The sequence below is a fragment of the Bos indicus x Bos taurus genome, chromosome 10 (assembly GCF_003369695.1).
Source record: "Bos indicus x Bos taurus breed Angus x Brahman F1 hybrid chromosome 10, Bos_hybrid_MaternalHap_v2.0, whole genome shotgun sequence".
Lineage (NCBI taxonomy): Eukaryota > Metazoa > Chordata > Mammalia > Artiodactyla > Bovidae > Bos > Bos indicus x Bos taurus.
This window is the reverse complement of record NC_040085.1, coordinates 29,857,641-29,879,635: the sequence shown is the minus strand read 5'-3', so window position 1 is coordinate 29,879,635 and position 21,995 is coordinate 29,857,641. Positions and strand designations below refer to the sequence as shown.

The 21,995-nt window shown below is 55.6% G+C and overlaps 1 protein-coding gene across 2 annotated transcripts; it reads left to right on the top strand.

The window, feature by feature from the left end:
* The first annotated feature begins 760 nt into the window (after positions 1-760).
* Positions 761-21,866, top strand: PLCB2 (phospholipase C beta 2). 2 transcript variants are annotated; one of them, XM_027553515.1, is made up of 32 exons: positions 991-1,074; positions 5,007-5,084; positions 5,714-5,782; positions 6,360-6,497; positions 6,623-6,702; positions 6,787-6,840; positions 7,137-7,212; positions 10,853-10,953; positions 11,122-11,288; positions 11,377-11,523; positions 11,693-11,850; positions 12,136-12,218; positions 12,491-12,575; positions 13,144-13,306; positions 13,451-13,560; positions 13,643-13,739; positions 14,638-14,722; positions 14,832-14,956; positions 15,472-15,626; positions 16,149-16,313; positions 16,884-16,983; positions 17,662-17,766; positions 17,932-18,026; positions 18,152-18,227; positions 18,495-18,536; positions 18,649-18,880; positions 18,976-19,141; positions 19,275-19,351; positions 19,442-19,537; positions 20,088-20,145; positions 20,378-20,464; positions 20,810-21,866. In XM_027553515.1, the coding sequence occupies exons 1-32, from the start codon at positions 991-993 to the stop codon at positions 21,011-21,013; spliced, it is 3,558 nt and encodes a 1,185-aa protein (XP_027409316.1). In that variant the 3' UTR covers positions 21,014-21,866. The 2 variants fall into 2 exon arrangements, with proteins under 2 accessions (XP_027409317.1, XP_027409316.1); XM_027553516.1 differs by lacking the exons at positions 19,275-19,351; positions 20,088-20,145; positions 20,378-20,464; positions 20,810-21,866 and having other exon boundaries at positions 761-1,074; positions 19,442-19,531.
* The last annotated feature ends 129 nt before the right edge of the window (positions 21,867-21,995 follow it).

Genomic DNA, 21,995 nt, shown 5'->3' with positions numbered 1-21,995 from the left:
GTTGGGCAAGAGGAAGTGGGCTGGACTGCCCTGGGCTATGACTGAGCTCGAGGGGCCTGGGCCCTGGGCTAGAGCAGAGTTAGGGTCATGTGCCCTGAGCTGACCGAGCAGAGGCCTCTCTCTGAACAGCCCCCCTGCCCTAAGCGTTCTCCCCGACAGGCCCCAGCGCAGGGCAGAGGAGGGAGCCTGCAGGAGATCACAGTGGAGGGTGATGGCTGAGCTCAGGGCAGTTGTGTGCCGAGTGGCGGCTAGTCAGTGAGGGTCCAGGCCTCGGCCACTCTGGAGGGCTGAGAGGAGGGAGTCATGTGACAGATGAGGGGTGCAGTTGCCTCCCTTGCATCTCATTTTCATGGGGAGGAAGGGTTGAGAAAGAGGAGCTGGGTGTTCAGCAAACTTTGCTTATTCAAAGCACTCAATCCCAGCTGGACCCTGTCCCACCCTCAACTCCCATCTTCAGGGTGGTCCCAGCCTCCCCCTCAGCCTCTGAGAGAGACAGACTCTGGTGCTCAGGACCCCACGTCTGTGGGGGCCCTTTCCCCCTCAGTGTCCACCAGGGGAACAGTACCCCTAGCTCATGCCCCTGCCGCATCTGACCTGGGACTGAGAGGCCCCTGCTCTGAGGCTACCAGACCTCATGACCTGCCTCTCAGTGCCGAGCAGCACAGAGAAGGAAGCCCTGAGCAGGAAGTGCTGAGGCACTGGGTGAGGGCGGGGGCTTTGGGGAGGGAGCCCGGCCTCCATGGGCAGGAGCAGTGACCACAGCCCCCCACTGCAGGCTGGCGGGAGGAGGCTGATTTAAAAGGCAGATGGGCCTCTGGCCGAAGCACTCCGTCCTGCACCCTGTGGGCTGTAAGAGCACCCAGACTTCCGGACTAGCTGGGGCGGGTGCCATGTGAGCCCCGCTAGGCTCTCCTCCTGCCCGCCCTCTTTCCTCCCCTCCTCCCATGCGCTCTGCCTGCCCAGCCTCTCCAAAGAGGGACGCTTGGCACCATGTCTCTTCTCAACCCTGTCCTGCTGCCCCCCACGGTGAAGGCCTATCTGAGCCAAGGGGAGCGCTTCATCAAATGGGATGATGTGAGTGGGGCTGGAGAGGGCTGATGCGGTGATGGGGTGGCGGATGGGCTGCTGTGGGCTTTGCCAGGGGGACTGGGTTGGTTTATGTCTGCCAGGATTCAGGCGCCCGTGTGGCTTGGCCAGGCGGCTGATACAGCTGCCCAGATAAACAAACCTGGGGGTGAGGGTGTGTGCCCAAGCCTGTGTCCCTTGGCAGCCAGGGGCTAAGGTTCTGTGTGTAGATGTGAGAGGAGGATGGCTGCTCAGGTGGTCGCAGGAGGAAGCCTCTTTGGGTCTGGGTCTTCCTTTCCCCCTAACTCGCAAGAAGAGCAGGGTGTGTTTCTCCTGGTTTCTCCTGAGGGAGAGAAGAAAGGTGCCCCAGAGCCATGGCCGGAGCAGAAGCAGAGGTGAGCCAGGCCTCTGCTCCCAGCATAAGCACCTGCTCCTCCGCACCCACCCAGGCCTGTCCCAGGGATGTCCCGCTCCCTGCCAGCGGCTATGGGATGACCCTGAGCCTGAGCGAGTGAGACCTGGAGGCTCTGTTCCCCGGGGCCTGGGAGGGAACTTATAGACTTCTGCTTTTGCCGGCTGCTCTCTGCCTGGCTCCCTGACGCCTGCCTGTCTGCAGGGAATGGGGAAACCACGCTTTGTCCTGCACCTCTGTCTCCAGTGTGTCTGCTCCTTCTCAAACTGGGCCTGCTTCCTAGCTTCTGGTTCTCCTGGACCCTGAAAATGTGTGTGTTGCCACAGGCCAGGGGTTCTCTGGGGGGTGGGGAAGGGGAAGGATTTGGGGTCCTCCTCAGGGAGGGGAGGCTTCTGGGCTGGCCTGGTGTGAGAGTCAGAGCTGGCTGCTCCCAGGGAGGGAACCTGAAGGCTGGGTGGTGGGGCAGGAGGGGTGGGCCCTTAGGGCTGGTTCCTCCTCCTCACAGGCGGGATGAGGGGGCTCAGGGGCCACGAGTTACGGCTCTCAGACCTTTGGGACTGGGCTCGGCTGAGTAATCTGGTTGCCATGACTGTGGGGAGTGGCCTGTGGAAAGGGGCCTTCTGCTTTGACAGGAGTTGTATGGCCACCACGGCATGGTGGAGGTATGTCCCAGAGTCTGCAGGATGAGGGAAGTGGCTCAGAATGAAAAGTGAAGTGGCCTCTCTCAGTTCCTCTGGGAAATGTGTGTAACCTTAGCATCATTATGGATGGGGATGTGCCAGGTGCCCTGCTCTGCAAGCCAGCCTCCGGGTACCCAGCGGGCCCGCTGCCCGCCCTGAGGCAGGGCACTGCAGGTCCTGGAGCTTGCCTCCCACGAGCAGGAAGCACCGGGTCTCAGGGCACATGCACCTGCCAGATGAGGCTCTGCTCGCAGACTGCCTTTGGTCCAGTTGGCAGATGACCTGGGTACTGGATAAGCACCGTGCATGGGATGTCATGAGCTCCCAACTTAATTTTGTGTCCCAGAGCTCCTTTACAATGTATTCTGTGGGAGAAGCTCCCCTATAACTCCCGGAAGGACACTCAGCCAGTCATGAGACATTCCATTTGCTCTTGGGGAATAGAGTCCATACAAGCCTATGGACTCTTTTCCTCACAAAGCCCAGTCTAACTTCAGAGACTGCTGCTGCTGCTGCTGCTGCTAAGTCGCTTCAGTCATATCCGACTCTGTGGGACCCCATAGACGGCAGCCCACCAGGCTTCCCCGTCCCTGGGATTCTCCAGGAAAGAACAATGGAGTGGGTTGCCATTTCCTTCTCCAATGTATGAAAGTAAAAAGTGAAAGTGAAGTCGCTCAGTTGTGTCCGACTCTTAGCGACCCCATGGACTGCAGCCTACCAGGCTCCTCCGTTCATGGAATTTTCCAGGCAAGAGTACTGGAGTGGGGTGCCACTGCCTTCTCCCTATGACCAACCTAGACAGCATATTAACTTCAGAGACTAGTTATCTCAAAACTCCAACCTGACTTAGAATGACATCTTCTACCTCACCTCCAAGAATAATTTCAGGTGAGCTACAGACGCTCTGCGAAGGCCTGTTGGGGGATCCCCTGCTCCTCCTCTCTGCCTACTAGGAGTGGGGTGCACGGAGGGATTGGTCAAAGAGGTACTGATGCTCTTAACTGAGCAGCTGCTATCATGGACTGGGCCTGGCAAAAGGGTAACACTTCTTTCTTTTCTCATGCATATTTTTGAGGATTCTTAGGAGACCCACCAACCACCTTCTCTGAACTGGGAAATCTCTTTTTTTCCTTAATTAAAAAAAATTTTTTTGGCCCACACCATACAGCATGTGGGGGTCTTAATTCCTTGAGCAAGGATGGAACCTCTGCACCCCGACCTTGCAATGAAAGTGCAGAATATTAATCACCAGACCTTCCAGGGAAGCCCCTGGGGATCTCTTACTTAGGGTCCTCCTGGGTTTATGCTAAGTACTTCAGTCATGAATGACTCTTTGTGACCCCACGGACTGTAGCCTACCAGGCTTCTTTGTCCATGGGATTCTCCAGGCAAGAATACTGAAATGGGTTACCATACCCTCCTGTAGGGGATCTTCCCTACCCAGGAATTGAACCCATGTCTCCTGCAGCTCCTGCATTGCAGATGGATTCTTTACCCTTGAGCCACCAGGGAAGCCCAGGGTCCTCCTATCATTTCTATTTCAGGAGGTCACTTGAAATTACTTCTTCAGCCCCTCAGAATCCAGTTACCACTTTCGGTTTCTTGCAACTTTGGCTTTGCCCTCTCTCCCACAGGCCCATTTTGGACCCAGAAAATACTCACGGATTCATTGCCCTACAGACTCTGGGGGTTTGGGCTCACTGTCACACCACTATGACTCTCTCTCTCCAATAATCAGCCCATCTGTCACCCATTCGTTTTCCCAGGCAGGTGTCAGACCCCACAACCTCAGGGGTGACAAAAGCGTTCCAAGTGCAGGAGGTTTAAGGTGAGGGGTCAGGCACCCCAACCCTCCCTTGGGGAGGCAAGGGAACGGAGTTCACAACACAGCTTTTTTCAGAATTAGCAGTGTTCTTTTCCCTCTCATATCCTAACCACCCCGGATTTGAGAACATTTTTCTGGACCATTTCCTTTGTAAGTTTTGCATTGGTTCTGGTTTGGTGTGTAGCAACCACCATGCCTTGTTGGAAACTTCAACTTTAGTATCTTGTTATTTGTGCATACAAAGACCGTTAAGATAAAAGGTAGCCTGTGTGCTCTGTGAGTGGAACAGGAGTTCAGAAGTGAGTTCATTCTTCATTCACTCACTCCTTCAGCAAACATGGTGCACAGAGCTCACGGTCTAGTAGAGGCTTGTTTCCTGGGAGTCTGTGAGCCCCTGGGGATGTCTTAGATAGGCTTCTAGGTCTGAGAACCGGCTCTTACCCTGTTGTTGCAGCGTGTCTCAGGAAATGCTTTCTAGAAGCTAGTCTTTGGTGATATTTTAGGCAAGAAAGTTTGGGTGCTTATGCTGGGAGGTGGGAAGGCCTGTGGGACAGTTAAGTGGTTGGGATCCACGGATAGGAGGACTGGGCAGGCAGGAAGCTAGGCTGCTTTGCAGGGATTGGGTTCTCGGCTCTCACTGTGTTTAGTTCTCCTGGAGGTAGCATGGAGTCTTGGTGAGGAACATTCTACCCCCTTGGTTGAGTTGTGGGCCTTGAAAACAGGGTAAGGTGGGGGCCAAGACCCTTGCTTGGGGTCTAGAGGGAGAACTTCTATTTGGGATTTAGAGGGGAAACCCTCTTCTCTTCCAGAAATGTCATTTTCAACCCTCTACCCCTTCCCACCCCTGGTTCAGAGCTTTTAAGGCTTATACCCTGCCCTTAGCTCTGGAGAACAAAGAGAAATACCCACAAACCCCTGGGACAGTCACCTCCTAGGCAGACGGTGAGCTCTGAAAGCCCTGGCTGGGGCCAGGAGTGCTCAGCCTGAAGTTTCAGAGCAGGGGGCTGACTCCTTCTCTCTGCAGGAAACGACGATAGCCTCTCCGGTTATCCTCCGTGTGGATCCCAAGGGCTACTACTTGTACTGGACATATCAGAGTAAGGTGAGGCAGCCTCTGTCTACCACGGCCCCGAACTCCTGCCGATCCATCGAATGCAAGCAGCCTCTTGATGACACAGGGGTGAAGGTGTGGATGCCAGCAGTGTAGAGTGATCTGAAAGGGTAGCTCCACGGGACCTCCTGTTGGCAGGGTCTGGCTGCTTTGGGAGGGAGGACCCCAGTGAGGACCATGACTGCCTTGGGCCCCAATGCTCCACCCTTAGCATCCCTTGGAGAGAGAGAATGGAATTAGAATTGCTGCCAAAGGCAGATTCCCTGTCTATGGTTCTGGGTAACCTTGAGGGTCCAGAGAGATCAGAGAAGTCTCAGCACCTGGGCAGAAAGAAGGGTGGAGGAGTATGCAGAGAGTACATCTGGGATGGAGGTGGGGAGATGAGGTCACAGCTCCCCAGTAATTTGAGTGGCCAGGAGAGGCGTGGCTACAGAGGAAGGGAGGAGGGTCGCATGAGGAAGGCGAGCCACTTGCTGAGAAGGGAAGTTTGCAGTCTGGGAGACCCCACAGTCTTGGCATCTAGAAAAGGTAGTTGGCCAAGATGTGAAGGGGTGTAAAGCTTCCTGCCCTTCATCCTCGATCTGATGTCTTGGTCCACATCCCGTCTTTGCTGCTACCAGGAGATGGAGCTCCTGGATATCACCAGCATTCGGGACACCCGCTTTGGGAAGTTTGCCAAGATGCCCAAGGTAAGTGGGCCCAGAGGAGACCAGGCTCAGCACAGACACCAGCTCCATGGGGTAGGGGTCCCTGTGGGGGCGGGGAGCCTGATATCTGGAGCGAGCCGAGGGTCTCTCCCTAAGCCATGATGGGGTGTGGCTGCCCCCTGGCTTGCCGGGGCTTTGGTATCAGGACACAGTGAATGGACACGTTGCATGGTCAGCTCTTGCTCCTAGAGCATGCCAGGCTGGGAGGTATGGCTAGCCCCCTCTCCCCTCCTCTCCAAACACTTTGCCTGTTTTTGCCTAATGCTGGTAAGGAAGTTGGAGGAAGGGATTGGTGGGAAGCAAGATTCCCTGAAACTGGGGACTAAGAATCTGTCTTCAAATGAGAAATGGCAAACAAAATACACAGAACTTGCAAGCCCCACAGCCTTGGTTTGTCTCTTCCTGTGGGCCTCTCCTTCCGTGGCTCCCACGATGGGCACAGATGAGATGCCCTCCAGTGGGCTAGACTTCATGTGGCTGAGAAGGAGAGACAGGGGAGCCATGGTGCAGAGGGCCAGGGGTGCACTGCTGATCCCCACCACGTCACCACCTGCTGCAGAGCCAGAAGCTCCGGGAAGTCTTCAACATGAACATCCCCGACAACTTCCTGCTGAAGACGCTCACAGTGGTATCCGGCCCTGACATGGTGGACCTCACCTTCCATAACTTCGTCTCCTATAAGGACAACGTGGGCAAGGTGTGTGGGGGGCACAGGTCTGGGCCCTGGGGACTGCCCGGAAATCAAGGGACAGGCCTGGGCTGTGGGGTGTGGTGGCACCTCTGGGGTGAGGGACCTGACCGCTGTGCTCTGGGGTCCTGCAGGACTGGGCTGAAGACGTACTGGCTCTGGCCAAGCACCCGCTGACGGCCAACGCCTCCCGCAGCACCTTCCTGGACAAGATGTAAGTGCCCACCTTCCTGGCCTTAGTGCACGCAGGGTTAAGTGTGTGGGACTGAGCCTTGACAGGCTGCTTTCTGCCCACCAGCCTTGTGAAGCTCAAGATGCAGCTTAACCCTGAGGGGAAGATTCCCGTGAAGAAGTGAGTCTCCCCTATTCCCTCCCCACGTGTCCTCCCCTCCCCTCCCCCAAGCTCTTCAAGGCCTTCCTTCTCCAGGCCCGACACCCCTTCTTTGCCTGATGCCTTTCTCAGCTGGTAAAGAATCCGCCTGCAATGCAGGAGACCTGGGTTCGATCCCTGGGTTGGGAAGATCCCCCGGAGAAGGGAAAGGCTACCTACTCCAGTATTCTGGCCTGGAGAATTCCATGGACTATACAGTCCATGGGGTCGCAAAGAGTCGGATACAACTGAGCAACTTTCACTTTCTCTGCTCTCAGTTTCTTCCAGATGTTCCCTGCTGACCGCAAGCGGGTAGAAGCTGCCCTCAGTGCCTGCCACCTCCCCAAAGGCAAGGTGAGTGGTTCTCCTTCCCCAGCCCACTCCCAGCATTCTCATTCTCACCTGAGTTGCCTCTGGCTGGAGGGCAACTTAGGCAGGCCTCATGGGAGTGGGGAGAGCAGAAATGATGGTACAATCCTGGCCAACAGCCTGAAAAGCCAGGTAACTCCAGAGCCACCGATTCCTGACATCAGGAGCAGTGACAGAACCAGGGCAGGGGGCTGAGATGCCTGAGTTTAGAGTAGGTTGGCCTCACCTCAACACATGAAAACATCTTTCTTTCTACTGGCGTGCTTGCATGCTCAGTCATGTCTGACTCTTTGCGACCCCATGGACTATAGCCTATCACGTTCCTCTGTCCATGGGATTTTCCAGGCAAGAATACTAGAGTGAGTTGCCATTTCCTTCTCCAGGGGATCTTTCCAACCCAGTGATTGAACCCAGGTCTCTGTGTCTCCTGCATTGCAGGCAGATGCTTTACCACTTGAGCCATCGGGGAAACCCCTTCTTTTTACTTAAGTAATTAATTTTGAATTACAAGTCGTATGTGGGGTGACCCATGAGGTACCTTACGTGACTTATAGAAAGGAGCTGTCTGGGCAGACACAGCCCTGAGCCAGGGTTCCTGCCTGGCGGGGGTGGATCTCAGGCCCCCATCCTCCCTTGACCAGTGCCTCAATATAGAGTACCACCCAGAATCCATGGAGTCTTTTCTCCTGATAAGAATTTGGAATGTTATAAATAAATAAAACTGAAGCCTCATTGATCACCTGTCTGCATGAATCCCGGGAGGAATCCTTCCCTGTGGTCAGCTCTACAGAGCTGGGGACCCCTTGGTGCCATGAGTCGCAGAGGATGCAAGCTGGGGGTTGGGGAGAAGGTGCGAGTGGGCTCCTGCCAGGGCACCATGGCTGCTGCCAGTAACATCCACGCTTCTGTGCTCCTACCTCCCGAGCTCCCACCTCGGCCATGTCCTCCTTATCGATCAGTTCTCCAGCACCGCAGTAGGAGCCCCTGAGCCATCTGTGCTTGTAATTGATGGGTCCAAGATTTAATCTAGCTCGTCTGCTCGGAGCCTCTGCTCCAAACTGAGACCGATATTGGCTTTTCAGAGTGAACCTAGAAAAAAATTGATGGGTTTTTCTGGAGTGAAATGCAAAGGCACAGAATTCTTGAATGCCACCAAAGCTACTTTCCATTTCTGTTTCTGTAGATTTGTCTCTTCTGGACAATTCATGTAAATGGAATCATACAATATGTGATTTTTGATATCAAGCTTCATTCATTTAGCACAATGTTTTCAAGCTTCATCCATGTTGTAATATCTATCAGTACTTCATTCCTTTTTACTGTGGAATAATATTCCATGGTGTAGATATACCACATTTTACCCATCTGTTCAACAGTTGATGGACATTTGGGTCATCTCCACTTTTTGGCAATTCTGAATAATGCTTCTATGAACGATTTTGTTTGGACATATGTTTTCAAGTCACTTGGGTACATACCTAGGGGTGGAATTTTGGGGTCATATAGTAACTCTATACTTAATATTTTGAGGAAATGCCAGACTGTTTTCCAAAATGACCATACCATTTTACAATCCCACTTGCATTGTACAAGTGTCCCAATTTCTCCACGTCTTCACCAACACTTGTTACTCTCTTTTTTTATTTTTTACTTTAGTCATTCTGTGTATATAGTATCTCATTGTGGTTTTATGCTCTTTTTCCATTTGGCTACACCCTCTGGCTTGTGGGATCTTAGTTCCCTGACCAGGGATAGAACCTGTGCTCCCTGCAGTGGAAGGGTGGAGTCTCAACCACTGGACTTCCAGGGAATTCCCCTCACTGTGGTTTTGATTTGCAATTACCTAAGGCTAATGAGAAGGCATTAGCTTGGAGAAGGCAATGGCTACCCACTCCAGTATTCTTACCTGGGAAAATCCCATGGACAGAGGAGCCTGGTGGGCTCCAGTCCATGGCGGTCGCAGAGAGTCAGGCATGACTGAATAACTAAGTTTATCCAGATTTTCTTCAGAATGTTTTTTAAAAGTGCAAAACCCTTTAAAATGTTTACTAGTTGTATTGGTTTCCCTGGGTGCTGTAATAAATTACCACAAACTAGGTCACCTGACATATCAGAAATTTATTCTCTCATGGTTGTTGTGGCCAGATGTCCAAAATCAAGGGCCATGCTCCCTCCAGAGGCTCTAGAGGAAAATATTCCCTTGCCTCTTCCAGCTTTGGCTGGCTATTGGCATTCTTTGGATTATGGCCACATCTCTCTGTCTGCTCTGTCTTCACATTACCTTCTGCTCTGTGTACTTAATCTCCCTATGCCTCTCTCTTATAAGGACACTTTTGTTGTAATTTCACGTCCACTGAGATAATCCAGGATAATTTCATATGAAAAGCCAAAACTTAATTACATCTGTAAGACCCTTTTTCCAAATAAGGAGACATTCAAAGGTTCTGGGGATTAAGATATGGACATATCTATTTTGGAGGTGACCTTTAGCCCCCTACAGTCTGCCTTCTGGATCCCCAAATTTATGTCTGTCCCCTGTACAAAATATATTCACCCTACCCTAGTATTCCCCAAAGTCTCAAACCTAAAGTTTAAACTCTCGTCCAAACATCATCAGTTCGAAAGTCCTAAATCTCATCTGTGTGTGTTGTTGCTCAGTCCTGTCTGACTCTTTCTGAACCCATGGACTGGAGCCTATGAGGCTCCTCCGTCCATGGGATTTTCCAGGCAAATCTCATCTAGATCATCTAAATCAGCAACAGGTCAAAATCCTGGGGCAAAATTCCATTACATCTGTGAAAGTTACATCGCTCAGGCATGTCCGACTCTCTGCGACCCCGTGGACTGTAGCCCACCAGGCTCCTCCGTCCCAGGGATTCTCCAGGCAAGAATACTGGGTTGCCATTTCCTTCTCCAGGGGATCTTCCTGACCCAGGGATCAAACCCAGGTCTCCCGCATTAAAGGCAGATGCTTTAACCTCTGAGCCACCATGGAAGCCCTATTACATCTGTGAATCAGTGAAAAAGACAACAGGGCTCCTGCTTCCAAAATGCAGTGGTGTGATAGGCGTATGATAATAGTTATAGGCATTCCTATTCCAGAAGGAAGAAAATGGAACAGACATAGAAAGAAGTTCCTTGTCCTGATGAGTTTCAGAATTTGGCCCAGCAGAATCCCCTTCCCTGGTGGCTCAGATGGCAAATGCAGGAGACCTGAGTTTGATCCCTGGGCGGGGAAGATCCCCTGGAGGAGGAAACCAGCAACCCACTCCAGTGTTCTTGCCTGGAGAATCCCATGGACAGAGGAGCCTGCAGGGTTGCAGTCCATGGGGTCGCAAAGAGTTGGACACGACTGAGCAACTAAGCACAGCACACAAGGCTAATGATGTTGGGCATCTCTTCATATGCTTATTGGTGACTAGCTGAGGTCAATTCAGGGGCAAAGCAAACCAGCTAAGATGCTCTCTGCTCAGCAACAAGGGCCTTGAAAAGTAGGGGCTCAAGGTGCCCTTGATGCTCTTCTGTCTGCCCTGAGCTGTCCCTCTCCCCAGGTCCCCTTGCACAGGGCTGGGCCTAGTCTGAGGTCCATGGACCCAGGAGTCATCAGTGACTCTCTATCTCCCAGAACGATGCCATCAATCCTGAGGACTTCCCAGAGTCCGTGTACAAGAGCTTCCTCATGAGCCTCTGTTCTCGGCCAGAAATAGATGAGATCTTCACTTCCTAGTGAGCTTCTTGGGCTGGGCTGGGCTTGGGGAAGGGGTGGTGGCTGAAATTCCCACCTGCCATGCTGATAATTAGGTGATGTTGCTGGAGAAGGGGGTTGTCTGAGGCCCCTCTCACCCTAGCCCAGGGGATCTAGAGGGGGACCTAGATCTTCTCTCTGGCCTGCAGCCACTCCAAGGCCAAACCCTATATGACTAAGGAGCACCTGGCCAAATTCATCAACCAGAAACAGCGCGACTCCAGGCTCAATTCCCTGCTGTTCCCGCCAGCGCGTCCTGACCAGGTGCAGGGCCTCATCGACAAGTACGAGCCCAGCGGCATCAATGTGCAGCGGGGTGAGGACTGAGGGAAACTTGGGCCCTCCGTGGACCTTTCCCGGCCCCGCAGCTAGGCTGCAACCCTGACAACCACCCCGTCCCCCAGGCCAGCTGTCCCCCGAGGGCATGGTGTGGTTTCTCTGCGGGCCGGAGAACAGTGTGCTGGCCCAGGACAAGCTGCTGCTGCACCACGACATGACCCAGCCGCTCAACCATTACTTCATCAACTCCTCCCACAACACCTACCTGACAGGTGGGCCTTGGTGACCTCACAGCCAACCTCTCTTCTTCTGGGCCCTGTTCCTGTCCCCCGAATCCCCTGCAGGGGTTGCGCACAGGACAGTCCCACGATGGAGAGGGGCGGGGCAGAGCAGGACTGCCCTTGAGTGAAGCCCCTGCCCCTCGCCCCTCCTCCGGCTCAGCCGGCCAGTTCTCAGGCCTCTCCTCTGCTGAGATGTACCGCCAAGTGCTGCTGGCAGGCTGCCGCTGCGTGGAGCTGGACTGCTGGAAGGGGAAGCCCCCCGACGAAGAGCCCATCATCACCCACGGTTTCACCATGACCACAGACATCTATTTCAAGGTGAGACTCGGTATGCAGAGGCTGGTGACACTGGCACTATTGAAGGGCCCTGGGCCAAGAGCCTTTGGGGGTTGGGGGTGGTGAAGCAGGAGAGGAGGGATGGCTGGGAGGCCTTGGACCAGTGTGGGGACTAGAGGGGACCAGAAGGGACAGGGGCCAAGAGTTGCCCTCCAGTTCTATGTATGTGTTGAAACTGGAGAGTGGACAATGGTGCCTTTGGGGGAGTGGAAGCCTGTAGCATAGCACTGATCTCCTTCTTCCTCCTGGGGTCCCCTTCTCCTCCAGGAAGCAATCGAAGCCATTGCAGAAAGTGCCTTTAAGACCTCCCCTTATCCGGTCATCCTGTCATTTGAAAACCACGTGGACTCGTGTGTATCCAGGCCACCCAGCCTTGTTCTCTACCCTGGCCCCGTCTCCCACCTGCTGCTACCCTCCCCACAGTCATTCCCAGCCTCTTAGCCATGTCTTCAAGCTCCCTCCCAGGTCTCCTCACAATCTCCTTGGGACTGTGGGCTCTCCTGCCTGTGTCCCTGCCTCCCCAAATTCCTAAGCCTCTGATCTGGGTCATCAGGGGGCACAAAAAGATAGATAAGAGGGTAGAGAGGAGCAGCTGAACACCACCCACGTCTGCTCCCTGCAGACCCCGCCAACAGGCTAAGATGGCCGAGTACTGCCGGACGATGTTTGGGGATATGCTGCTCACAGAACCCCTGGAGAAGTTCCCGGTGAGAAGACTTCACTGTGGGGCATCTGGGGCTGAGGGCTGGGGACCCCGGGCAGGGTGCCAGGATGCTGGGGCTCACCTCGAGGATTGTTGGGCCCTATTGTCTACCACATGTCAGACACCATTCTGGGCTTGAGGGACATGTCAGTGGCAAAGGGGCCAGTCTCAGCACTCAGACTGCTTACCCTCTAGTTGGGAGGCAGACAAGTAACCATGCCATTACAACCAGTGGCTGCTTTAGGAGTACTTGGGGCTCCAGATCTGGTCCTGGGGATTAGGGAAGGCTTCCTGGAGAAGGAGATTATTAAGCTGTAACCTAAGGGAGATAATGGATTTACCTTGATGACAGTGGGCAAGGGTGTTCCAGGCAGACTGAATAAGGTGAGGAAACATCACTGAGGAGCTGGGATAAGTTGGGTCAGACAGAGGGCTGGTGCACTATGTGGAGTAAGGAGACACGAGGCTGGAGAAGTAGGGAGGGGGCAATGAAGGGCAGCCTGGCCTGAAGGAGTTTATGCTATACCCTGAAGGTGAGGAGATGGCTGAGGCCTCTCTCTCTTCTCCCACAGCTGAAACCTGGCATCCCCCTGCCCAGCCCTGAGGATCTCCGAGGCAAGATCCTAATCAAGAACAAGAAGAACCAGTTTTCTGGCTCTGCATCCCCCAGCAAAGAGCTGGACGGGGAGGCTGAGGGTAGCAGCCCACCCAATGCCCCTGTGGGTGAAGATACAGGTGAGTTGGCCTGGGAGGAGTTGGGGTGGGCGTGGGCATGGGGGAGTATCTGGAATGGGAGAGAGGGGCTGGGCCTGAAGGGGAGAGCCAGCCTGGTGTGGGGTCTCCCAGTGCCCCCAGTACTGACAGAGCTGTATGTGGCAGTGTGGGCTGGTGAGGAAGGGGCTGAGTTGGAGGAGGAGGAGGTAGAAGAGGAAGAGGAGGAGTCGGGAAACCTGGATGAAGAAGAGATAAAGAAGATGCAGTCAGATGAGGTGTGTGGGGAGTCCTCCGATGGGGCGGGTGTGGGGCCCAGCTCTGTTCTGGCCTCTTCTCTATCCTCCCCCTCCTCCCTAGGGCACAGCGGGCCTGGAGGTGACGGCCTACAAGGAGATGTCCAGCCTGGTCAATTACATCCAGCCCACCAAGTTCATCTCCTTCGAGTTCTCTGCCCGTGAGTTAGCACAGGGTGGTGGGAAGCTGGAAGTCAAGATTCGGTGCAGGAGAAGGTCCTTTGGAAGTGTGTCCTGACACCAGAGCAGTCTGATGGGTGGGGGTGAGAGCCAGGCAGGTCCTCCCTTCCCTTGGGCTGGGAGCCCTGTCTATAAATACCCGGCAGGGGAGCCAGGCAAAGGGCATGTTTAAGTGGCAGTGGCTCCCAGTATGCTGTCCCTGTACTGGGAACTTGGCAGCAAGCAGAACGCTCTGGAATGTGTTGGTGACAGGCAGGTCATTTACAACAGGCCACCTCAGCTGGGCGTCCGGGGGCTCCTGTGGCCTCTGGGGCATGAGAACTCCTGGGAGGGGGTAGATGGCAAAGACACCAGCCAGACACAAGCGAAGCCTGTCCCCTTCGCTTTCTGAGCGCACCCGTGCTGTTTACCTTTATCTTCTCCAGACATGCTCACAGTGAGTTCCTCTCACCCTCTATGCACGTCCCCATCACCAACACCTGTTTCTGTGTCCACTCTGCGATGCTTCTCATCCCTGAACCCCCAGCCTGTGCCCTTTCCTGTGCACCACTCTTGCTGCGGGCCCTTAACCTCTGTGCCCTGTACTTCATGGCATGTTCCTGACCTCTGGGGTCATCTCTGTGTGTTCCCCACACCCCCTGTGCATGCCCAGGGCATGCACCCCGCCTCCAGGACTCTGGCACTCACAGTCCACCCCGTGTGTATCCACTGTACATACCCTTTATCCCAGGACACACTGCTACCCACAGAGATCTGCACATTTCCTACCCCGGGGCTGGCCCCTCAACCCTCAAGCCTCACTGGAAGCCATACCAAAGGGGAGGACAGGTCTGTGGGAGGGGACAGCCTGATGTGGACTCTCTGTCATTCTCCATGCAGAAAAGAATCGAAGTTATGTTATCTCCTCCTTCACGGAGCTCAAGGCTTACGACCTGCTCTCCAAGTCCTCAGTGCAGTTTGTGGAGTATCCTTGAGACCTCTGTAGCCAGGGTCCCTGGTGGGGTGGAGGGGCGGGGGGCCTGGGACGAGGCTCTGTGGTCTGTGGTCCTCCCGGTTCCTATACTCCATGGCAGCTACAACAAGCGCCAGATGAGCCGCATCTACCCCAAGGGTACCCGCATGGACTCCTCCAACTACATGCCTCAGATGTTCTGGAATGCTGGTTGTCAGATGGTTGCCCTCAACTTCCAGACGATGGGTAAGGGCATGATCAGGCCCTTAAGAACCTTCCCCTGCCCCTCTCACCTTTACCCCTTCCCTGGGGAGGGGGAGGTCTTTGTAACAGACTTGGGGGAGCTGATGTTCAGTTAGGTGGGTGCACGTGCGGGTGTAGGAGCATTTAGTGCCTCAGCTCATACCTGTGTGACTGCAGGTACATGAGTGTGTGTGTGGTGATGCCAGAGTGCTGGCAAGGGTTCTGGCGTTCTGGCTGCTCAGCCTGAGTGGGGCTGTGGGAACCCCTGCTCCACTGGTCTCAGCTCCCACTCTGAGTGTGAGGTCCGGTCGTGGCTTTGCTCCTGCTGACTTCGGGTTGGGGGCCCTTCCTGAGAGATGAGACCCTCAGGAACCAATATGGGATATGAGAAACCCTCATCCTCACAGCCCTCCCAACCTCCCTGCTCACGAGACAGGAAAGGCGGGGAAATGTGGAAAGAGAGGCTGTGTGCAGACTCAGAGCTGGGGCTCCCTGCCTGACTGCCCCTGTCCCCCCAGACCTGCCCATGCAGCAGAACATGGCGCTTTTCGAGTTCAACGGGCAGAGTGGCTACCTCCTCAAGCATGAGTTCATGCGTCGGTCGGACAAGCAGTTCAATCCCTTCTCAGTGGACCGCATCGACGTGGTGGTAGCCACCACCCTTTCCATTACGGCAAGGCCCTGAGGTGGACAAGTAGCCGGGAGGGCTGGGGTCTTGAGGAGCCCCACCCCTCCGTTCCCAACCCCCTCCCCTGATATCCTGAAAACTTCAGCCCCAGCCAGTTTCGTGCAGTAGCAAGTTGCCTTGGAAACTGCCTCCTCCTCTGCACTGGAGGCTGCCTCTTGGTCCCCATGGAAACCAAGGGGAAGGGCTGAGGCTGGGTTGGGGGAGGGGAGAAGAGTGGGCAGAGTGGGGCAGCAGGAGCCCCAGGCCCTGGGGGAGGGACCTGTTCCTTCCTCACTGGGGAAGGAGGTGGGGAAGCCCACACCTCTTCCCTGAATGCTGGAAACACCCTGGATGCCAGAGCTTAGCTATAACCTTTGAGCCAGATAGCCTCTACTCTGTGGCCAGAATTGAATGGGGCTTTTCCCAGTACCCAAGAATGGATGTTTCAGCCAGGGCGCTGGAGGACTTAGAGCATGGCCTGAGTAGGAAACTGATACTGATCTCCCGTGCCACTCCCTGCCCCTCCAGGTGATTTCTGGGCAGTTCCTGTCAGAACGCAGTGTGCGCACCTATGTGGAAGTGGAGCTGTTTGGCCTTCCGGGAGATCCCAAGAGGCGCTATCGCACCAAGCTATCACCCAGTACCAACTCCATCAATCCGGTCTGGAAGGAGGAGCCCTTTGTCTTTGAGAAGGTGGGGGCGAGGCCCAGGGTAGGCAGGGGCTGGGACGTGCCCCTCCTCTTCGGTCTCTACTTGTAGAAGAGGAAATACATAAAGGGAGTTCTTTGAACCTCCTCCTCTCCCCACCCCTCACCTGTGCCCTCCTGAGTTTTAAGAGTTCAAAAACCAAGTTTTACAGAAATTTACTTGGTGGGCAGGTTTTGTGTGTGTGTATAGGTGTGTATGCACATGCTTGTTCATGTTAGGATTAGAGGCAGAAATGTGCACTCCCAGACCAGGGTGCAGGGGCCCAAGGAATCATGGGGGTCTTTTGCCCCCACTGGATACTTGTTGACAAAGCTGCCAAGGGCTGTCTGCAGCAGGCCCCTGGAGCCCAGGCCACATATCCAGCTCTCTGCCCTGTGTGGACCAGCCATGACAGGAGCTGCTAGGATGGCTATGTACGTGGCTTCGAGTGGGCCTTTTGTTCTCAGCAAACCTGGTAACATGTTCTCACACTGACCCTAGATTTCTGGAGCCAGGAAGGGGAAAGCCTGGCCACCCCCCCCAACTCCAGCCTGTCCTGTCCTGAACTCTCCCCAGATCTTGATGCCTGAGCTGGCTTCCCTGAGAGTCGCTGTGATGGAGGAAGGCAACAAGTTTCTTGGACACCGCATCATTCCCATCAGTGCCCTGAATTCTGGTAAGGACAGGGTTACTTCTTTGCTGTTCCCAGTGGGTCTGAGACCAAGACCAGCATCAGGAACCCGTCCACAGGATGGGGCAGCTTCAGAAAGGTAGCCCTGTCATGTTATCAGCCCAAGAAAGTGGGGCAGGAATAGTACCTCTCCAGGAAACTGACAGAGGTTGAGGCCTCTGCCCACCCAACAGAATGTCTCTAATTTTCCGGAATTACTGGGGCAATTTCCCAAGCAGCTGACACTCACTGGGCACTTAAAATGCTTTAATGGCTTATAACACATTCACACTTTATTTTGAGAACAACTACATGAAGTGGGCTTCCCCAGTGGCTCAGTGGTAAAGAATCTGTTTGCAATGCAGGAGCTGGAGGGCATCCCAATCCACTCCAGTAGTCTTGCCTGGGAGTATCCCATGGACAGAGGAGCCTGATGGACTACTGTCCATAGGGTTGCAAAGTCAGACACGACTGACTCCACCTAGCATGCACACAACCACATGAGGTAGACACTGTTACCCCCATTTCACAGATGGGGAAAGTCTCAGAGATTTAAAGTAATCTACTCAAGATCACACAGCCAGGAACCAGACTAAAGGCAGGAGTGTTGAGTATTGGGCTGCTGGTGAGCAGCGCTGGAAGCAGTGGGCTCTGGCTCACTGGCCACCTGGTCATGTCCCACAGGATACCACCATCTCTGTCTGCACAACGAGAGCAACATGCCACTCACAATGCCTGCGCTCTTCGTCTTCCTGGAGATGAAGGACTATGTGCCTGACACCTGGGCAGGTAGGAGGCCCATGGAATGCCGGGAGCCCCAGGCTGTCCATCCTCTCTCCTTTCTCCTCAAGCCAGCCTCCAGTGGAAGGCAGAACAGGGTATCCTGGGGCAGGCAAGGACGGGAGAGGCTCCGAGGCATATCTTACCAGGCCCCCTATATCCCTGTGCACCCAGATCTCACTGTGGCCCTCGCCAATCCTATCAAGTTCTTCAGTGCCCATGATAAGAAGGCTGTGAAGCTCAAGGAAGCCATGGGAGGCCAGTCCGAGGTCTGTGTTGCCAGGTCTCCTGCCAGAGCCCCCCACAGTCCTGCCCCATCTGCCGGATGATGAGGGTGGGGGCCGACTCTCGGGCTCAGGGTGAGAGGCACCTTCCCAACCCGCTCTCCCTACAGAGTCCCTTCCCTCTTGGGAATCACCCTGCCAGCCAGATCAACGGGGCATCGGCTCCAACAAGCAACGGGTCAGCAGGTAGGCGCTCGGTGTCCTCCCACCCATCTGAAGGGTCTTGACCCCTCCCCTGCACGCATAGGCACATCCCAGCCTGGCGGCAGCTTTTCATAAAAAAATAAAAATAAAAAAGCGAAGACTTTCACCTGGGAAGGGAACAGCTGCGTGTGAAGCCTCGGGCTGGGCAGTGCTCAGCAGGCGGCCCACACTGTCAGGGGACTGGGCGGGGAGCAGCCGAACCCAGGGGCCCGCAGGACACCCCAAGAGCCTCGTCTTTGGCTCTTGCAGCAGCCGGGGCCAAGAGGGAGGAGGCCACGAAAGAAACTGCGGGTAAGGTCTGCTGAGTCCGAGGGAGACTTTGGGGTCGAGTTTGGGGAGGGTCGGGGACTCTGTGGCGGGGGGCGGTTCCCAGGGGGCGCACGCCTCACCCTGGCCCCCACAGAACCGCAGACCGCCAGCCTGGAGGAGCTGCGGGAGCTGAAGGGCGTCGTGAAGCTGCAGCGGCGCCAGGAGAAGGAGCTTCGGGAACTGGGGCGGCGCGGCGTGCGGCGCTGGGAGGAGCTGCTGCAGAGGGGCGCGGCGCAGCTGGCCGGGCTCGGGCCGCCAGGCGCCGGGGGCAGCGGCGGGTGCCGGGGCCGCAAGCTCGGCCCGGGCAAGGGATCTCGAAAAAAGAGGTAAGGGCGATGGCGGTGGCGACGGCGGCGGCATCCTGCCCTCGGCGGCGCGGGCGGCCTGGGACTCGCGGCCTGTTCCCACGTGGCCGTCTCAGGACCCTGCCGGGCGAGGACACCGCCGGGGCGGCGTCGGCCGAAGGCCCCGAGGGCGAGGACGTGCGCCTGCGAGAGCTGAGGGACAGGCTGGAGCTGGAGCTGCTGCAGCTGGGCGAGGAGCAATGCGAGTGTGTCATGAAGCTCAAGGAGCAGCACGCGGCCCAGGTGCCAGAGTCGGGGAGGGGAGAGGAGGGGAGGGGAAGGAGAGGAAGCCACGGCCAGACCCCACACCTTCCGCATATTGCACATCGAAGGGCTTCTCATCTGCTTGGCTTAGCCGGTTCTTCCTTTCCCTCAGCAAATGACCAAGATGATGGAGCTGGCTAGGGAGAAACAGGCTGCAGAACGGAAGACCCTCAAGGAGACCTTGGAGATGTAGGCCTGCCTCCCTTCTACTCCTGACTCTTACCTCCCAGGAAGGCCCAGGCGGCAGGAAATGTCTTCCTGATGCCTGTTTTTCTGCAGTGACACCAAAGAGATGAAGAAGAAGCTGGAGGCCAAGAGGCTGGAGCGGATCCAGGCCATGATGAAGGTCACCACAGACAAGATGGCTCAGGAGAGGTGAGCCCTGGAGGGGAGGCACAGGACTTAACTCCAGGCCTGGTGCTGAGCAGGAACCACTCCAGTGGGAAGGGGCCTCCCTACAAGGGGATCCTGACTTGCTTCCCAGAGTCTGCTGGTTCCTGAAAGGTGATTCCACTTCTGTCACCTCTGAATCAGAGAATGTCCTCCTTAGGCAAAACACAGATGCCACTACTATTTGAGCAGAGAGGAGAATTTAAGGGAAAATTAAACATGCCAAGAGGGAAGCGAAACCTTGGGACATCTGATTTCCACCTACACTTGCCCATGCATGCCTTGAGGAACAGTGCATTTTAGTGAGGAGGCCCCTTCCCTCAGAAGGCCCGCAGGGCTCCCAAAGGCTCCTCAGGTCCTCCATGGGTCCGTCTGCTTATTCCTCTGGCTGGTTCCCAGACCAGACATAGATGTGCCAGCCACAGATGATTCTACAATGAAGTTCTCATTTTGCCTACACCCTGTGGAGACTTTGTCCCACCCAGCTCTTCTCAGCGCCCTCTTACCCCACCTGAAACTCTGATCACCCCAACAGGTTGAAGAGAGAGATTAACAACTCCCACATCCAGGAGGTGGTGCAGGTGATCAAGCAGGTGTGTGAGAGCTATGTTCTTCCCAAACACTCTCTCTCTGAGGGAAGAGGTGGTCCCAGGCCTTTACTCTGCCCTTAGGAGATGCACTGTCTCAGTTGGCCCAGGCAGCTAGGGATGGGGCAGGAGGCAGTGGGAGAGGGGCTGCCCCTTGGCCATCTGGGGTTCTAGTATTGGTGCAGAGGTTGGGACACCAGCCTAAAGGGGTCTGTATCTGCCACTTACTCCTGCCCAGATGACGGAGAACCTGGAGAGGCACCAGGAGAAGTTGGAGGAAAAGCAGGCAGCCTGCCTGGAACAGATCCAGGAGATGGAAAAACAGGTGGGGGTGGAGGGGCGTGGACCACTACCCAGGCCCACAGCAGAGCTGGCCTGGCTCCAGGGTGTAAAGGGACCGGGCTTGGGGGAGCTGCCAGTCAGGAGGTGGGAGGAGAGGGACTGGCCCCTCTCCTGGGGGTCAGGTGCTCTGAGGCATCTCTGCAGATCTCTTCGCTTGGTTGGCAGACCCTCCTCTGAGAAACCCCCTGATGGGCTCCACTTCCCACCCTGATCTCCTGGGCAGTCTGAACAAACCAGGCATCTCTGGTTCAGTTTCACTGTCATGGGGAGGGAGAGGGGGGCAGGTGGCCCATCCTGAGCCAGGGGGTGCTCTTCACTGTCCCCACAGTTCCAGCAGGAGGCGATGGCAGAGTACGAGGCCAAGATGAAGGGCCTGGAGATGGAAGTGAAGGAGTCAGTGAGGACCTGCCTCCGGGCCTGCTTCCCCTCTGAGGAGGAGGACAAGCCTGAGAGACCCTGCGTGGTCTCCAGGGAGCTGTGTGAGCAGGACACATTCACAGAGCAGGCAGAGACCCAGGAGAGCCACCTCTGATACCCCCATCCCATGGGGACATCCTGCAAGGACATCCACTCTTTTCTGGGACATGGCTCCAACCCCTGGAGGAGAGGGCCCCTTGCGTTCTGAGGTGCAGGAAGCTGGAGCTCCCTCGGACACTGGAGCCCCTCCCTCAGCTGTAGGCTAAGGTGGAGGCTGGAACCATGTGGGGCCTCTCTGGGGCCTTGAGGCCCTCTCCAAGCTAACATCCTGCTCCTCCTCCCCTCCTCTCTGAATAAGTGTCACATATTTGTGGAGGGAAAAAATATGACCTGGGAGGCAGGAAATGGGGTCCTGGCCCCCCACTCTTGCCTTTCCTAGTGAGCCACTCTGGACTCAGTTTCCTCTCCTGGAGGGTTAGACCTGGCTACCTGGAACCTCCACTCCTGCCCCTGCAGTTCAAGCAGGGCCAAACTCCAAAAGCTCCTGCCCTAAGGCGGGAGGCTCAGCCTGGCTCCTAGCCCCCATCTCCGGCTTGCCCTGAGTTGACCTCATTGTCAGTTCCCGGATACAGAGTCTGGCACTTCCTTCCAGTTCTTTGGGGACGGATGGCTGCTCCCAGGATCCCAGACTGAGATGCCTTTCCAGCCTCATGCCTGTGGGGGATGGGAGGCTGATGTGGAAAAGTTGCCTCAGCTGTATGACCCTCAGGCCACTGAGACGGCTGGGGGAGAGGGGAGAAAGACGGTCTTTTGTGCTCTCTCCCACCCAAAGGCCGATCGCCCCTTTTCTGAGACCTGGGGGCATTTCCCAGCATGTGCCCCCGACTCAGACTGTCTGACAAGGTCAGCACCTGTATGAAGTTTATTTATTTTTCTCTAACTCCTACTAAAGAACCCTGTCCCAAGATTTTCTGCCTAAGCCTGGCCTCTGTTCTCTGGCTGAGAAATGGGGGGCAGGCAGCAGAGTAGAGTGCCCCTCAACTGAAGTGTGCTGGGGGAAAAGCCCTTAAGAGTTGAACTGGGTGCGAGGTCCCTTC